Source organism: Herpailurus yagouaroundi, unplaced genomic scaffold, assembly GCF_014898765.1.
Source record: "Herpailurus yagouaroundi ecotype Mexico unplaced genomic scaffold, PumYag 77, whole genome shotgun sequence".
In the NCBI taxonomy this organism is placed as follows: Eukaryota; Metazoa; Chordata; class Mammalia; order Carnivora; family Felidae; genus Herpailurus; species Herpailurus yagouaroundi.
The window spans coordinates 4945371-4962015 of record NW_024412388.1 but is presented as its reverse complement, the minus strand read 5'-3'; the positions used below and the strand labels follow the sequence as shown (position 1 = coordinate 4962015).

Genomic DNA, 16645 nt, shown 5'->3' with positions numbered 1-16645 from the left:
ATACCTAACAGGTTTCTCCCACAGTTTTCTTATTAGTATTTGTGGTTTTGAACGGAAAACACAGGACGTCTGAGAGCACCACAGGTGTGGCTTGCCTTCTGCATGTAGGAAAACAAGGATGATCTTTTCAACCAGACCAGCGTCAGACCCCTGACAACAAGCTCGGCTCCAGAAAGAAAGGACACATGCCAGGCACCACGGGCATGGCTTGGTCAGCAGGTGTTGGTTCTTTTTGGCTGGTAAGGGGTACTAGTTAGTTGACACAGCCCCGGGGGATCCAGCTGATGTCACTGCCATTCGCTAGTGGTTTCCCGTGTTCACTCTTCAGTGCGCGCATCAAAGTGACTGCACTACTCAAAGCAGCGTCAGCAGCTCCCGGCCACTCGCTCTGAAGGCAGCAGCTCAGGCTCCACTCAGACCCCCTGAATCAGCATCCCCAGGGGGCTTTGCACGCACAGTAAAGTTTGAGAAATGCTCCATCCTCTGGATGGTGAAGACCCGGTCCCTTCCCAGACCCTCCTGCGGGAGACAGAGCCGCACACGAGAGGGCACGGGGCTGGGTCCCGGCTCACAGCGTCAACCCACATTTCCTCTCACATCTAGCACGTATTCAGATGAGCAATACGCAATCACACACTGCAATTCTTAATATTATCATATTAGGAGCATTAAAAATGCAAGAAAGGATAATTAAGCAGAATAAATTAAATAAGGATCTTAAAATACACAGCCTTGGAAATAGTTTCATTGCCTAAATGCTTGCAAACATCTGTGAGCTGCTATCACACTTGCTATCCTTTCCTGATATTCAAAGCACAAGAAACTCTCAAATACCAAATGGAAATAGCCCCGATTCCTAACCTTGTTTGTGCAGCAAAAGATGGCCCTGAAGCAGAGAAAGGAACTCTACCGAAGGTCCATTGATCTCTGGGAGGAGTACCTTGTTTGGGAACAGAGGTCGCCGCTGGAGGAACCAGCCTCGCTCATTCAATACCAGGGGTGAGGAAAAACAAAACAAAAGTATCTCCGACCGAAAAGGAACGCAGGGTAATTCACTGAATTTATTTCATCTCATCTCCCTTAATCATGTAAAAACAAAACCCAAAAATGTTCTACATTCTGGTTTGTGTCCAACACAATGTACAAACTAATTGAGTGTAAAAAGCGTTGCTCTGCATTATATCAGTTAAAGTGAGTGTAACAATTGCTCTTTCTACCCCCGAGCTCTGTTTCATTTCCGTTTTTGTTATAATTCAGTCCATTCACAATATGTCATTGCAAACACTATTTGCAAAAGAAAGTATAAAAAACAGATTCTTTATTTCTTAGTGCATTTATTTTCATTTCCCCTCTCAAGCTCTCCACATTTATACTGTGCTTCCATCTGGAGGGCTTAAAAAAGTTATAGACGAAGTTACTATACATAATGAGGCGCACACTCATCTGGTATTTAGCCCGGGAATTTTATTGCCAGGTGTTGTGAAACGAAAAAAAAAAAAAAAAAATACGGGCAAAATACTGTGCTGCATCTCGTTTCCAAACATTTCATATCATGTCTGAGAGTGTTCATTAATTGGGAAAGGAAGCTGCTTCCATGAGGCTTACTTAGCTGCCTCCCAGGAAAAGGCAAGCGAGGGGGCTCCGCACACAGGAGGGGGCTGTCCCCAGTCACGGCAGGTGTCCGAGTACACACGCCTTGCACGGCTCCGCTCCAGGGTCCCGGGACCCGGCCTGCCACCAGGCACTCGAAACCCTGATGGGCCAGCTCTCCACACACTCGTTCAGGCGTCCCACAAACAGAAACTGAGTCCCTCCCGTGTTCAGTGCTGGTGAGACAGAAGCGGACCAAGCAAACAAGAAAACGGGAGCGTGTCCAAACCCACTGCCTGTTCTGGGGGCTCTGAGAGCTGGCCGTCAAGGGACAATGAATTCCATGAGAGCACAACAACCAAACACAACCCTGTACCGGCCGAGGGAGCCGCTCTTATGCCCACCTGCATGTGGGGACTGCAGTGTAGACTCTAACAACTACCTCAGAGCCACGAAAGAACGAAAGCTCAGGAGCGAGCTCACTTCCTCCTGGACTTCCCTGTCCTGACAAGAGCCAAGCAGGTTCCACTTGTGAGGAATAACTGTGAACAGTGCCGTGTGCATTCTTCGGGGAAATGGAACCTAAAATGGCACGATGCCGACAAGTAGGTCTAATTCCATGTTCGCAACAAAATGAGGGATTCAAGTACAATATCGGTGTCGGGGCATCACACCATGGAAGGACTGAGCGTGCGACTGGGCTGCTCCACGCGTGGATGAGTAAGGAACCTGGGCAGAAACAGGAAGTCTTGGGGTTCCCCAACCTAGCTTCCCACAGACTCCTACAGTAAAGACTACAGCATTTAGCCACCCATCCAATGTTGTGGAAAGAGGAAGAAGTCAGGGAGTATTTTGCAACTCAAGCTACCAGACAACCCTGATGCCTTCAAAATATCACCATGAGGCACGCAGATTTGTCACTCTCATTAGATGTCCCCCAGGAGCTCTGCCTGCCCTCTGTCCCGAGGTGACAGGACAGCCACACCTGCTAAGTTTCCCGGGCTCCTTGTCCCCTGAGAATGGGCACAGCTCCAGGGTGTTCCCATCCGCTGTCCTCAGTACAGACGCAACTCACCAGACGGGCTTTGCCGCACGAATGGGTTCAGGGCAGCAGCCTAGACCCTGCATGGGCTGACCACACTTCCATCAGACTTCTGAGATGTCCCAGTCACTCGTCGTCTCCTCCAAGACTTCAACAAATCTTTCAGGACGTTTCAAACAAAAGGGACAGTCTCCTGGTCTCTGCCAGCATCTCAGTTGCTGAAATGCATCGACCTCAGCAGAGCTTTGTAAGAGCATGAAGAACTAGAAATCGGAGGATGAAGACGCAGAGACTGAAGGACTCTGGACACTAGACAGTAACTGAGGAACAGGAGCTGGTCAGCCATGAGTACAGGATATTAGGAGCCAAAGGGAGGGGAAAAACCACAGCCACTTGCTCAGAATTTATGTTTCCATAAGTGAAACATTAGGATTCTCGTATGGAGAAGAAATTACTGATACGTGCGCTCCCTTAAGGAGGGCTTCTCGAGAGGCCCATTCCAGATTTAATAATAGTCCACATTCTTCCCCCGAAATGGCAAATGCAGTCCTTGATTTCCTTATCACTGCCGCAGATACATGAATCATTAAGCTGCAAACCAGCAGAGGTTCAGTTTATCACATGCCACCTAGAATATTTAATAAAATAAATTCTAAATAATCAATTCATGAAGAGTCAACATCTCTTACACTTTTGTAATAAATGTCTACCTCTCGCATCCATCATAAAACTGTACATAAATTGTGGCAGCAAAGATGAAAGAGAAAATGCCCGTTTCTCGTGCTGTCATGTAAATACTTAAACACGGACGAATAACATCTGTACCCTCCCTACGGCCTCTATTCTAGGGGGATGTTGTCACGTCAAACGCGGCCAGGCTACTTTCAAAGCACTTCAGGCCCGAAGATGCATGGGGTTCAGCCTTTCCCCCCTGCCATGAAAGCCTGACCCTTTGACCCACCCGGTCACACCAAGGTCATATTCCTTTGGCTCTGCTGTCCCTGAACAGATCCCTGGAGCTCAGAGTGCATCCTGGGGACCTGCCCTGCCCTCTCCACAGCACTATGGGGCAATGTCCTCGGCTTGTGGGAGAAACAGGACCCAACTGCCCTTGCAAGGACATCTCCTAGCTTCTTCAGACTGAGAACAAATAAACCCATGCCACATGGACATGTTACCACTACAAAGAAAGAGAAAGAAGACATCCTAACTCCACCGGAACAGCGTTGTGATGAACAACACTGTCTGATGTGACAGTGTGTCATGAACAGAAGTGTTAATTCCTGGGGCACCTGGGTGGCTCAGTCAGTTGAGCGTCCAACTCTAGATTTTGGCTCAGGTCATGATCCCGAGGGTCAGGGGAGCAAACCCTGCATAGAGCCCAGTGCTGAGCATGGAGCCTGCTTAAGAATCTCTCTCTCTCCCTCTGCCCTTCTCCCCTGCTCATGCTACCTTTCTCTCTCTCTAAAATAAAAAAAAAGAAAATTTTAAGTGTTGATTCCTTACAGAATTATAAGCCGAGCCTGAACACTGTCAGGCTGCAAACGTAAGTCTAAAAACATGGCAGTGCTCACGTGTGAGAGGCAAGTCCCTAATCATCCCCCATCAATCTCTCACTGGTTCCCATTGCACCCTGATCCTTCTAGAACCTGCTGCCATAATCGAGAACAGGAGTCGACCAGTCCAAATCCGGCCCTCAGTCTATTTTTGTAAATAAAGTTTTACTGGAACACAGTCACATCCATTCTTTAACTATTGTCTACGGTTGCTTTCATACAGCAGCAATGTGACAAGACCATCTGGCCAGCAAAATTGAAACTATTTACTGTCTGACCCTTCGTGGAAGTCCATCACCTTATCCATTCACTCAAAAAATGTTTATTGGGCACCAAATATGCACCAGGTACCATGCCAAGTGCTGGGCTCGGCAGGGGACGAAAGTGCCCTGCTGGGTGGAGACAAACAAAGCAGGAACAGGGCTCGTCCACCCAGGGAAGAGGGCGAGGGAGCCGCTCAGTCAGCGCCGCTGGCGAGCTCCACTGTCGGAGAGAAACCCGCTCTTCTCTCTCCTTCATGGCCAAGGGCAGAATAAAGAGTGGTAGGCTCAAACCGTCTGATCAGAGATTTCACCTACAAGTTTTCAAAAGGTGCTGGGAGTCAAGTAATAAATTACCAGACCAACTTGTGAAATTTTCCTTTGGATATTTTTCTTAACATAAGATTAAAAAACACAACACCCAAGAGCCTACAGCCAAGTGACCAAGGGAAGAAAAGAGAAGGCGAGGGTCAATCCCTTCCAGTGCCTACGATACTTTTAGTATCTTCCTAAAAGGCGGATCTTGATTCAGGAGATCGGGTTGGGTTCTGAGAGTGTGCCGTCCTCGTGAGCTCCCAGGTGAGGTTGACTGGGCTGACCAGCGGGCCACACTGCAGGTAGCAAGTGGCAACATGGCTGTGTATGTGCCTGCGTGGCCCCCGGGTTTTGCGTGAGTGAGATACGAGCGTACAGGCAAGTCCTGAAGAGCAGAAAGCATTATAAGGTGTTGGAATTCAGATGCGCGAAGAGGAAATGGGAGGTCACTCCCCCTGTCCTGGAGGAAAACAAGGGCCAGAAAGGTGCTTTCAGGAAATCACCAGCTTCCCATCTATGGTGTGGGTTTGCATCCAGGAAGGGCAAGCAGAGGGCAGCTTAGCAGCCAGAACCCCACCGCGTGTGCAGAAGAAACAAGGAGACCGGAGCCAGCCCACCGCCAAAGCGGTCTCTGCCCTAGTGCTGTGGGAAGAGCTGTTCCCTTCTTGCCTTTATGCACCGACGCCTTCCTCTGCCATTCCTACTGGGTGCGCAGAAGCCCTCCGTCACGCCTCTGTCTTCCCCGTGGTTTTTGCTGGTCTGTGGAAAACAGACACAGAAACTTGGGCCTCATTAGTTTGCAAATCATACGCCTTCCCTGTGTCAGTGACTAACCCGTGTCAACCACAGGGGTCAGGCGTGACTGTCCTAGGATGGGTTGGAGATTCGTGCCCTCTGAGCACGGAGAGCACCACACGGAGAGAGGCCACAGCTGCAGATGACAGGAGTAAATTTCCCCAGCAATGTCAGGGCATTGAAAGATGTGGAGAAGATCAATAATTTACTATTCGGTCAAGTGAAGGCCAGAGATATTCTTTACCCAACCCAAGCAGCTGTATCTGGTCATTTACCGAGGTGGGTGGAATATATATCACGTTCTTAAAAGGCATCCCCAGCTTCTGGATGAGGCTGTAAATTATGCTTACAAAAATCAAGGTTATGTGCCCTGAGTAACATCTAACTTTGTGCCTGCTGTATGTTGGGGCCCAAATAGAAAGGCCCTGGGGTGAATTTTGACAGTGGTGTTCAAGAGTTTCCATTGTAATTGAATATGCTAAAATTCCCATTCATGTCCTTGTGGGCTAATCTGCAATCATGTTAAGGGACTGTTATGATAATAATTAAGTACAAGTTCAGCATACCAAGTTGATGTCTTGCTGCTCTACCTTCGACAGGGAGTTTCTAGCTCAATAAGGCTCAAATCAAGTTTAAAAAAGGAAATCGCAAAATATCTTACAGACTGTAATCTACCAGAGACGTGAGGAAGGCAGAAACTACAAACCCATTTCCTTCAACATCTTCCTGGCACCTCTTCACCACTGCCAGGGTCCTGCTTCCTTGGGGGAGCAGCCTCGAAGGGCAAGGCCTGGGCTGCCAGTGGTCCAAGTGGCCCCCAGAGTCTTTTTTCAGAGAGAATAAGAGGGTCCCCGGGCCCGGCGGCCCTTGGGTTTGCTGTCACACTGCCAGGAGTGCCGTCTCTTCTCAGCGGTGGCCAGCGTCCTTCCTGGTTTTTATGGTTCCTGCATCGATTATGTGTCTGGAGATAAACCAACTCACTTCCTCAAGTCCTCAACGAGACCAATACCCAAGCAGCCAAATCTCTGTCTGCAAAGACTCCAAGGAAACTGCTCCGATGGTCAGAGGGTGGCCCAGCCCAATATGCGTTTCAGACAAGCAGCAAATAAGACCTCAGCATAAGTATGTCCCAGATAATTACACGGGCCATACTTGTACTGAAAAGTTATGTATTGCTTATCTGACATTCAAATTTCACAGGACATTATGTGCACGCGCACGTGTGTGTGTGTGTGTGTGTGTGTGTGTGTGTGTACCTACATGGGAGTGCACTAAATCTGGCAACCCTGCACAGGGAGAGTGAACACACGGACCCCGCGTGTCAAAGTCAACGTGTCCTGGAAGCTTGAGAGCTATAGCTTCGGGATGGATAGAAACTGACAATTCATAGTGGGATGGATAAACACAACTTGTTGTCTCTCAATTAAGGCTGACATGGGGATAGAAAAAGCTCCTACAGGACCTGGGTGAAATGAGAGCCAAGGAGTGACAACAGGCCCTGTAGGTATTCAGAGTGTTGGAGGACGAACTCGCACCTACTGAAGTAGATGGCAAAAGGCCCCCACGTCTTCTTCCTGAAGTCCCCGGGGACCCGAGGGCACCAGGTTCCTGGGCTTGAGGAACAGTCAGGGAGGGGCTCTTGCTCTTTTGACTCTCTGGGATTATAAAGAAGGGAGGCCCAGTGATTGGAAGGGGACCACCACTTGTACCGAAAGACCTTCCTCATCCCCCCATCTCACTTGAGACTCGTGCGTGGGTGCCCCGTGCTGCATCTTGAAGCCCGTGCTCCTAGACCTCCCTGGTCTAAGCACACATCTCCGGAGTATCGGGCGTTCTGAAAGCCGATGTGGTATGGCGACGAGGAAACTGGGGATTTGCAATCAGACAGACCCAGGGTAGTGTGTTGACTCTGTTACAGACCAGCTGGGCATCCTTAGATATATTTCTTAATCTTCTAAAAATTAAGTACATCTTCTGCAAGAATGAGGAAAATGGCATGGCCTGCTAAATGGGAATGTTGCCAAGTCATTGGACAAGATGGCACCCATAAAGCAATGGGGACAGGAACAAGTATTCAGTAGGTGTTCGATGAATGATGCCATAGTTGTCATTGCTGTTGCTAACTGCCTTTGGTCAGGGAAGGCAGAGCCTTAAGAAAAAGAAGCAAAACCACCACCGTGGCCAGGCCTCCATGAGCTCAGCAGAAGGTGAACAGAGGCTATTGCCATTTCAAAGCATAGCTAGTTTAATGTTATTTATTAGTTAAAATTTAATTATACGAGTTGGGTAGGGACATGTCACCAGGGATGCTAAGTAATTAGAAATTAAAGAAAGACTATGGATTTGAGTTCCTGAATTGATTCTACCAAAACACATCCAGGTAACAGGAAATTGAGTTTTAACGTGCAAGCATGCCAGCAGAACGCTGCACAAAAACTCAGATGATTAAAAGTCAGAAGAGAGCTCGGGGAGATCCTCCAAGGTGCCGCCGGACAGGCTGGCTCGCTCCACTGGAGGCATCATGAGACCAGGACACCTCAACCACCAGTGCCGGACACAAGAGAGGGGGTGGCGGGTTTGGAAATCGAAGAGCCGAGGGCGAGTCCCCGTGGGGATAAACACACCCGACTCACACGACTGAACCACAGGGTTGGGTGGGGCTCAGATGAGGGGACACCCATGAAAGGAGCTGCTCGTGCAGCATATCCACCACTCATGGCATGAGCCTCTGCGTGGCCGGTGCAGACCCTGTCCTCGGAGGGGAAACAAGCCCATTCCAACCCCCCAAAGCCTCTGTGGTTACCGGTTACCACACCTCACTGAAATGACCTGATACGTGTTTCTGTAAGTTTCTCAAGTACGATGCTGTGTCCTACCTGCCTCTCCCTATTCTGCCCTTAATATGCCATCGAGTGCCTGGATACCAGATACAGACCTTCTCACATCTAGAAGATACTGGATACTTAATACGTGTTTATCGAACCGGACAGGGCTAGTGGAAAGTCAGAGAGAACGCTTCCTGAAGGAAGGTACAGAAATTAAAGGGAGGGAATGACTACTGCCGACTGGGGGAGGCCAGGGAAGACGCTCCTGGAAGTTTCCGAAGTTACAAGGCTACCACGACCTCAACGTCGATGTGGGAGAACGTGGGTTCTGAGCCAGAAACGCCGCACTGTACAGACTGGCGGGCGCATGGCGAGCCTGGGGGGGAGCGGAGTGAGGCAGCACGTCCACGCACCAGAGCCACACGATCATCCACGAAAAGCAAGAAGCATTGATTCTATTCAAAAACACAAGGCGGCAACACACCGACTCGCCTGGCCCCCTGAGAGCTTCAGCTGCTCGGCCGTTTCATGAGCCAGCTGACCTCCTCCTTGTCTCTGCGCTGCTGCTTTCCAAACTTGATCTGGGCTCCATACATGTTTGCGGCTGGCTATTTTAAATATACTCCATCGGCTGCAAGCGAGATATCTATTTATCTTAAGGCTGCCAGCAGGGCTGGAACAATCTGGCATCGCCATGAGGCAGCCCGTTATCTCATGCCCTGTTAATTCCTAATGCGGTAACTACCATATCATTCCTACTTCTGAAAGAGGTGCTTTTTTTTTTTTCTTTTTAATATGTGGCCTAAGTGTCCAAATAAAGAACATCACTTCTAATGAGGCTGAGTCCAAAAACATAACCTTGTTACCGCCTCTGCTGTGCTCACAACAGGCTTCCGGCTTCCAGGCAGTTCGTCGGGAAGTCAAAGCAACTCTTCCTTCTTGGACACGGTACAAACGTGTCAGCAAAACTAAACTTTCTGTTCGCTGCCGAAAATTCCAATCAGAGGGGATGACTGACATTTCTGCCAGGCAGATAGATGGTCCAGGCTGGGGGTTCCTGTCCACCACAGCACCGGCTCAGTGGGGAAGGATGCCTTTGTCCATGCTACCCACAGTTGAGCCAACGGCCTCTGTGCAGTGCCACCCACTGGTTCCAAAGGCAGGACGTCTGTGGCGAGGCGTGCCTCGTGATCAGAGCAGAGAAGGCCTGGTCTCCGGGAGGCGAACATCTGGTCTGCACGGGGCTGGGAGAGATTCTGACATGTCGCAATTCTGGCCACCTGTTGCTTTAAATCACATTAGCTATTTTTCAACAGACCCTGTCACTGCCCCTTGCTATGTCCCACCCCAACCTGTTACTATCTAGCTCCCACCGGTGCCTCGTGCCCCATGTTTATGTCTCCTCTTTACGACCAAGTTGCCTCAGGTGCGCTTCCCGTAGGTTCCACGCAAGGACTCCCAGCACACTCCTGGTGACCTGGTGTTAGAGTAGCACACTTGATTTTGTGTCCTGCTGTGAGATAGGGAATGTTCATGTTCACGTCACTGCGCCTTCAGTACCTGTCACGATGGGGGAGAAAGCACCGGACAGCTGGCTGACAGATGGACAGTCTGTGCTGACTTGATCTGAAAAAAACACAAATCCCCCCAGGAATGCCCAGGAGCAACTGATGTCCGGGCAAACACTTTTGTCACAGAACCAGGGGAACCTTGGCTCAAGTCCCACCTCCACACTGATTTGTGGCAGGCTACGAGGAGGGAGCAACTCTGTCTGAGGCTCGATTTTTTCATCCATGATATGGGGATAATAATACGTACTTTAGACAGATGTTTCGATGGGGGTTGAATGGGATAGTGTAGCTGGTGTGTACGGAGGAGATTCATAAGCCAGCGGCCATTGCTATACTAAGTGTGTGTGGCTCCTGTCTGTTGTGGAACCCTAGCAGCTAAGGAGTCGGGGGGTAGACAGCCAAGCGCTGGCCTGGGTTCTATACCCGGCACTCTCAGGAGAGAGGTGTGAACACCAGGCAGAAGACAGCACCATAAGCTTCTGGGACCAGAGGACAGCTCTGGGATCTTGAAAAGTACGTGTACTCTTCCAGCTTGGCCCAAAGACTCCACCCACCTCACCTAACCCGGGGTGTGGCAATACTGGAGGCAGGGGACAGGTCAGATCTCCCCCTCTGCTCTCAGGGAGTCTCCTACCCCCACAGCTCCCACCCTCATCAAGGTTCCAGATAAGCAGGCACGAATGTCCCTGGGGTGCAGAGCCAACCTCGGGCCTGCTAAGATTTCATCTCCTGAAACGCTGACATCACATCACAACCACCTTCTTTTTCCTCCCTGCCAACCTTTGTCGTCCCTGGAAACCTTATCGAGCTGGCTTCTCCGTGGCTTACAGACAAGACAACTAATCGTGGACTTAACAGCTCGTCAGCTTCAAAAGCGGCTGCCCCCATCCTGTGCCTGGCTGAGAAAATCAATGTGCTTTTGAGTTGCCGTGTGTTCCTAGGGCCCCAGCCTCCGAGAACAAAAGAAGCCGGACTGCTGAGCGGTTCCGTGGACAGGGCTGGCAGTTTTCCTGGCCTGAGGGAAGGCTTAGAGCAAGTGATATGTTAAACGGTAGACCCAAATATCTTTATCGTGCCCTTGAACTGAGGAAACCAGCTGAGGTGGTAGAAAATCACAGCTCCAAGTTCCGTGAGATGCAAAGCCACATGTGTGTCCGCATGGCGATTCCCTGGCTGGAAAGGACCACCTGCCCACTGTCCTCGCGTGACCTCTGGGCTTCCTGGCCATTGGTCCAGACCAGGGCAAATGCAGGAAATGTGCAGTGAGGTGAGGGCAGCCCTTGCCAAAGAGGTCTTTCTCTGGGGATGTTTGAAAACCAAGCCCTGTGGTAGACAATCCATCACGAAGGACACCTGCTCGCATGAGAATGTGCTCATCCCCACAAACAATTAAGACAGACTCCGTTCAGACTGAACAGGGCACCGTCTTTCATCCATCCGTGTACAGGGGGGCACAGAAGAGATGGGAATTCTCAGTGCTGCTGGGCATGTAATTGGCACAGCCACTTGGGAGCAATTTCACCATGTCCAGTAAAATGAAAGACACTAAGGCCTCACACCCACCAATTCCGGCAGGCCTGGGCTGCACACGTGTACAAGCAGACCTGTATGAACATGTCTCCTGAAAGCACTGTGATGCTGAAAAGCTGGACAGAGTCTAAAAAGGCACTGACTAGGGCGTGGCTCGAATGCTCCTGCAGTGGAAAACTATAGAGCAGTTAAAAGGGATGAGGGATAAGTGTCAACAGAGACGGAGCTCAGACCACCACGCTAAGTGAAAAGGGGGAGTCCAGATAGACTATGTAAGTAACGCACACAGTCCTACCCAACTTCAAGAGCTTGGCTGATCACCCACCTCACTAGGAAGCCTCTCTGGTCATCCCAGTCCATTTGGGATCCTCTGGACACTTGTCCTAAAGGCTCAGGCTTCTGTTCTTCTCAGCCGCCAGTGACTTTCAGGTATGTCCACCTCTTTAATTTGACCATGAGTCTCTGAGGCAGAAAATAGGGCTTCTGTTTTCCCTGTGGACACTACAGGGCCCTGCACAGAGTAGGGCCGCAGTCAGTGCTCAGTGACTGACTCAATGGGACAACTCTGCGAGCTGAGTGGAAGAGGCCACCACACCACGTGCCTGCCTGGGGTGACCTCACTCTCCAAGGGCCGGAGAGCACACACCTTGTGTTGCTGACCAAGGGTCTCTAAGCCCGTCTCCCATCCCCACTCCCCACCGCCACTGATGCTCGGCAAGTTTCGGAGACCCCTTGCTGTCTGGCCCATTCCCTGCCCTTGCGTTCCGAGGGTCCCGATCTCCCCCATACAGGTGTCTGCACCCGAGACTGCAAGCGTGAGCCACAAAGAACTCCAAACACAAATATGGTCTACAAATAACCACCAATCATTCTGATTCCATCCAGCGACAATTCTAATTTATAACATGGGAAGAAAATGAGCACTGTGGAGTTTTGTTTTGTTTTGTTTTGTTTTGTTTTGTTTTGTTTTGTTTTGTTTTGCCCCAGGCTTTTGAGCTGCTGCTGAGGAAGAATTCCACCCCACTGCTACTTACAACCCAAAGTTCCTGATTTACGTGTTATTGAAGACGAACTGTGCCAGAGAGCTGCAGGCCCAGGGGCCGTCTGCTGCAGCTCTGGGTGTGAGTTCCCACAGACCCTGGTAGTCCTGGAAAGAGTCCTGTGCGGGTCGCAACCACGCTTCTCGCTTTCTGCCCACCCGGCCCAGCCCCCGTGCCCTCGGGCCCCTCGAGGGCTGATCTGCTGGCCCCATCACCAGTCGGTCCTAGACCAGGGTACATAGGAGTGCATTCAGGGCGATCCACATTTTAATGTCTCGTGAGTTGATTAAGCCACACTGTGCAAACACTGAACACAGGAGAACATAGGAAAAGTGGGATTTCTCATATTGGGGCTTTTCTTTGCTCATCATCATAAAGCATTGTTATTGGGTGTTTAAAAAACACAACCACAAAAACATAAAACAGAAGTTATCTCTCTCTGTGGGGTAATATAATAAAAGCCACCGGATGCTATTTTTAACAGCCATAAAAGCACATGATTAATACAGAAAAAGTCATAATGATAAAGTGTGTCACGGAGAATGTCGGCCTGGAGTGTGAGCCGTTGAACTCAAGAGGGCTTATCGTCCAGGTGATCAATCCTGGCATGCTAGGGGACCCAACACACCAGCGGACTCCAGGATCTCTCTCTTTGACCCGCGCGAATTGCCAGGTGGATCACAAGCCACCTTCTCGGCTCCTGACCCAAGACCGCACCATCCTCGCGGGGAAGATCTTTGACAAGGATCAAGCAATGCAACGAAGTGTGTGCTCGCTAACTAGCAGCCACGAATGTACCACGATTCATACCCTCTCCCTCTACCGCTGTGACACACGGCTTAGGCCTTCCAACAATGAAAGGACCCCAGGAGAAAGTCTCCATGGCCACCCGAGAGTCGGAGCCTGTGGTCTCAGAACAATAGCAAAACCACCACACTGCACCTTGCCTTCCCCCAGGATCCAAACCGAAGTGTGCACAGATCCCAAGATGTGCCCTGCAGCGCCCACCTCCACCCCAGCCACAAGAACCCCAGCTGTTCATCTTTAACACCTCCGAGCTCTCTGAGGTTGAAATGCCCAGAAGGAAATGGAAGAGGCTGCCAGCAGAGGGAGTAAAGCCAGGCTCTGGTTGGAGATCACCAGATCCCAAGGGACCCACTCAGCAAAGGCAGGTCCAGGCCACCTGGACGGGGAGACACTTCACGCGGCTCCTTCTTCCCTCACACCTGCACACTCTCAATGCACCTGCAGCCTTCTCCGTGATAGATACAACACAGGGTTCTGCAGGAACCTTGCAAATCCCAGTCTATGCACCAAGGACTCCCAAGAAACAGGACTGCTTTAGTTAAACCTGGCTTTACGGAAAACTTGAACGGAGGCTATTGGGTAAGAAGGAAGAAAAAACAAACAAAACAGCCAACGGGGGGGGGGCTTGGCAAACAGAAATGCTTTTGACAGAGGTGACTGGCAGCAAATTACTCCAAAGCGATCCCGTGTCATTGCAGCCCAGAAACAACATCTGTGGAACAAGAGAGCCTTTCTGCCCTTTACCTCCACTCCCTGGACCTTGAGTTTCATGTGGTCCTCTCTGGTCGTTTTCCCGTCTTTCCTCTTTTTCCAGCAATACCCATCCTTCCTGTATTTCACCTTCTTCCTGTTGTAGAGGATCATTGAGCCATTCTGTGGTCTGGAAACAACAAATGGTTAAGTTACCAAGAGAACCAAGCAGAAGAAAAATTTATGAAGAAAGATATCGTGGACCAGGAAAAGTCTCTACAGAAAAGCAATATTCCACATTTGCCGGAACATAATTTTTCACCTTTTATTGCAGCTCCCTGGATTAACCATGTTTTATGGCCAGCCAAAATTTGCTTGTGGATTTGGTACCTAATGAATTAAATGTGTCAATGATAGGCTTAAAAAACATCCCCTTCGTAATATCCACCATCTAATCAAGATATACGACGTGGGGGCCTGAGCTCCGTGCTGGAAAGTAGAAAAACAGCGAGAGAAAGCAAAAAGAGCCGGGGGTGTCGTGGCAGACTGCAATATCTTATCTCTTGTAGAAAGATTTTCTACACATCTTTTAATCCATCACCCAGCATTAGGAAATAAATAAGTTTAACGCAGACGCTAGATGACTATGTTAAGAACAGACCAATGGAAGAACTAGTCGCCCAGGCCAAACGCTCTTGATTCATTGCGCGCGTTTAGATCACTGCAAGATTCAGGGGAACATCTATAGTGCTTCTTCTGAAGCCAGCTAAGTACCTGATTCTTTCACATTTGGGCTTCGGCTGTCAGAAGGCTCAGCCCTATCAGGTAAATTTGTCTATTCGGTCCACGACCACCGTACCTTAGGAAAATCGTTGGCTTCCCGCTCGCTAAACGCTGAGAGGCGATGGCCACTCTTGTGCCATTCCAAAAGAACAAACAGAAAAGAACCGTGAATCGTCCTAAAAGAAGTCACGAACCAACCGAAGAGAGCAGAGGATGTTCACGCGCACCTCCGCGGCTACAGAGGGCACACGCTTTGGTTTGGAAACGCCAAGGAGAGAAACAACTGAATTCCTCCGGCAGCGTGTGCTGTGGCAAGCCGCTTCCAGAGCGAAGCAGCGGCAGGTGTGGGCAGATTCAACCTTCAAGGAAGACTGAGGCTCCCCCTGAAAGCAAAGAGTACATCACTCGCTCCCCATGGCCATGCTACCCCCGGCTGAGACCTCAGCACAGGAAGGTCACAAATGAGTCTATGTGTCCGCCAGACCAGCACAGGCATATCTCACTCCTAGCCTTGGCGTGAGAGCTCCTTACACATACAAGGCAAAGGAGGTGGTTTCTTCCAATGCAAGTGGGCGTCTGTGTCTTTGCGACAGTGGTTCCTTGTGGCCTGGGGCAGGAGCCTGTATCCCAGTCTTTCCTTCCTCCTCCCCCAACAAGGGGCCATTTCACCGTCAGGCACAGAACACTGGCTAGTGACGTCTTACTACATTGTCTCGGGCAGGGGGTGGGAGTCACGCCAGGGTGACAGAGGCTAACTGTAGTTCCCACCCAGACGGGCTGTGTCATTCAGCAGCGAGCTGGCTGAACAGCAATTCCATTGGAAATTATAGACTTTCAACAGCGACTCCCAACACTTCATTGTTTGCCGATCATGGTGCAATTGGTTTATGTCAGTGCTGGTTTCCTCCCTGAGTGTGGCCGACTAAAACAATTGGGAAATAGCTTCACAGGCTTGTCACAATGCTGTCACCTGACCGTTTGTCTCGCACTTACGAGTCCGCACTGAAAACCTTACAGTATTCATCCATTTCTAGATAGCAGGGAGGCTGGAATATGGGGCCACCTGGGCCTGCCTCTCTCCACTCCGGCCCTGCTCATGGTACCCAAACCATTGGAAGGGCCCCAAAGTCCAACTACTATGCTCAGGGCCGGTGCCTCAGGAATAAGCGAAGGAACACATCTGATCAAATAGACGGTTCTGCATTTGTCCCGCCCCCTCCACGCAGGAATGAAGACATCCACGGGAGCGTGCAAGGAACCCCATCTGCTGAGGAAGACACAACATTAATCCAGTCCAGCTTCTCGTGAGCCAAGACAGCTACACGCAGAGCTGCTCCACAGCCCCACTCTTTCTAAACATGATCGGCAAACCTCAGCAGAGTGTTCAGGCCAACTGTCCTCAGATCGTGACTGGTACGACCCAAAGAGAGTGAACGTCCCAGAATACTGTCACGTCCACAGTCAGAACCACAACTGTTCCCACCTTAGGAAACCCATCTTCCCCCGGTGACCTGCCCTTTGCATTCTGAGAATGTGAGAATGGCCCTGTCATCTGACACTTTGAGCTGGACATAATCCCGCAGGGAGCCCAAGTGGCCAACTTAAATGGCCTTAATAAATGGAGTCGTCATTTTAACTTGCAATAATGAGCAACCTAATGGTGTTTAATCCAGCAGTCTGATTGTATTAGAACTTGCTTCTGCTCTGTGTGATGGGGGTAGGTCCCTCCCTCCATAGTTCTCGGGTCCTAAGAATGGCAAAGAGAAACACAGACCGCAGAGGGGCCCCACAACGTGAAGAAAATGAGCTGCCAACCCAGAATATAATCAAGAACAAGTCGG

The 16645-nt window shown here is 50.2% G+C and overlaps 1 protein-coding gene across 6 annotated transcripts in view; it reads right to left on the bottom strand.

The window, feature by feature from the left end:
• The window catches only part of CAMTA1 (calmodulin binding transcription activator 1), an 828802-nt gene that overhangs the window by 417097 nt on the left and 395060 nt on the right, over window positions 1-16645 (bottom strand). For all 6 annotated transcript variants that reach the window (XM_040460083.1, XM_040460077.1, XM_040460058.1 and 3 more), the window contains exon 5: window positions 14076-14211. In XM_040460083.1, the coding sequence (XP_040316017.1) occupies window positions 14076-14211 (136 nt within the window). The remainder of the gene's footprint in view (window positions 1-14075; window positions 14212-16645) is intronic.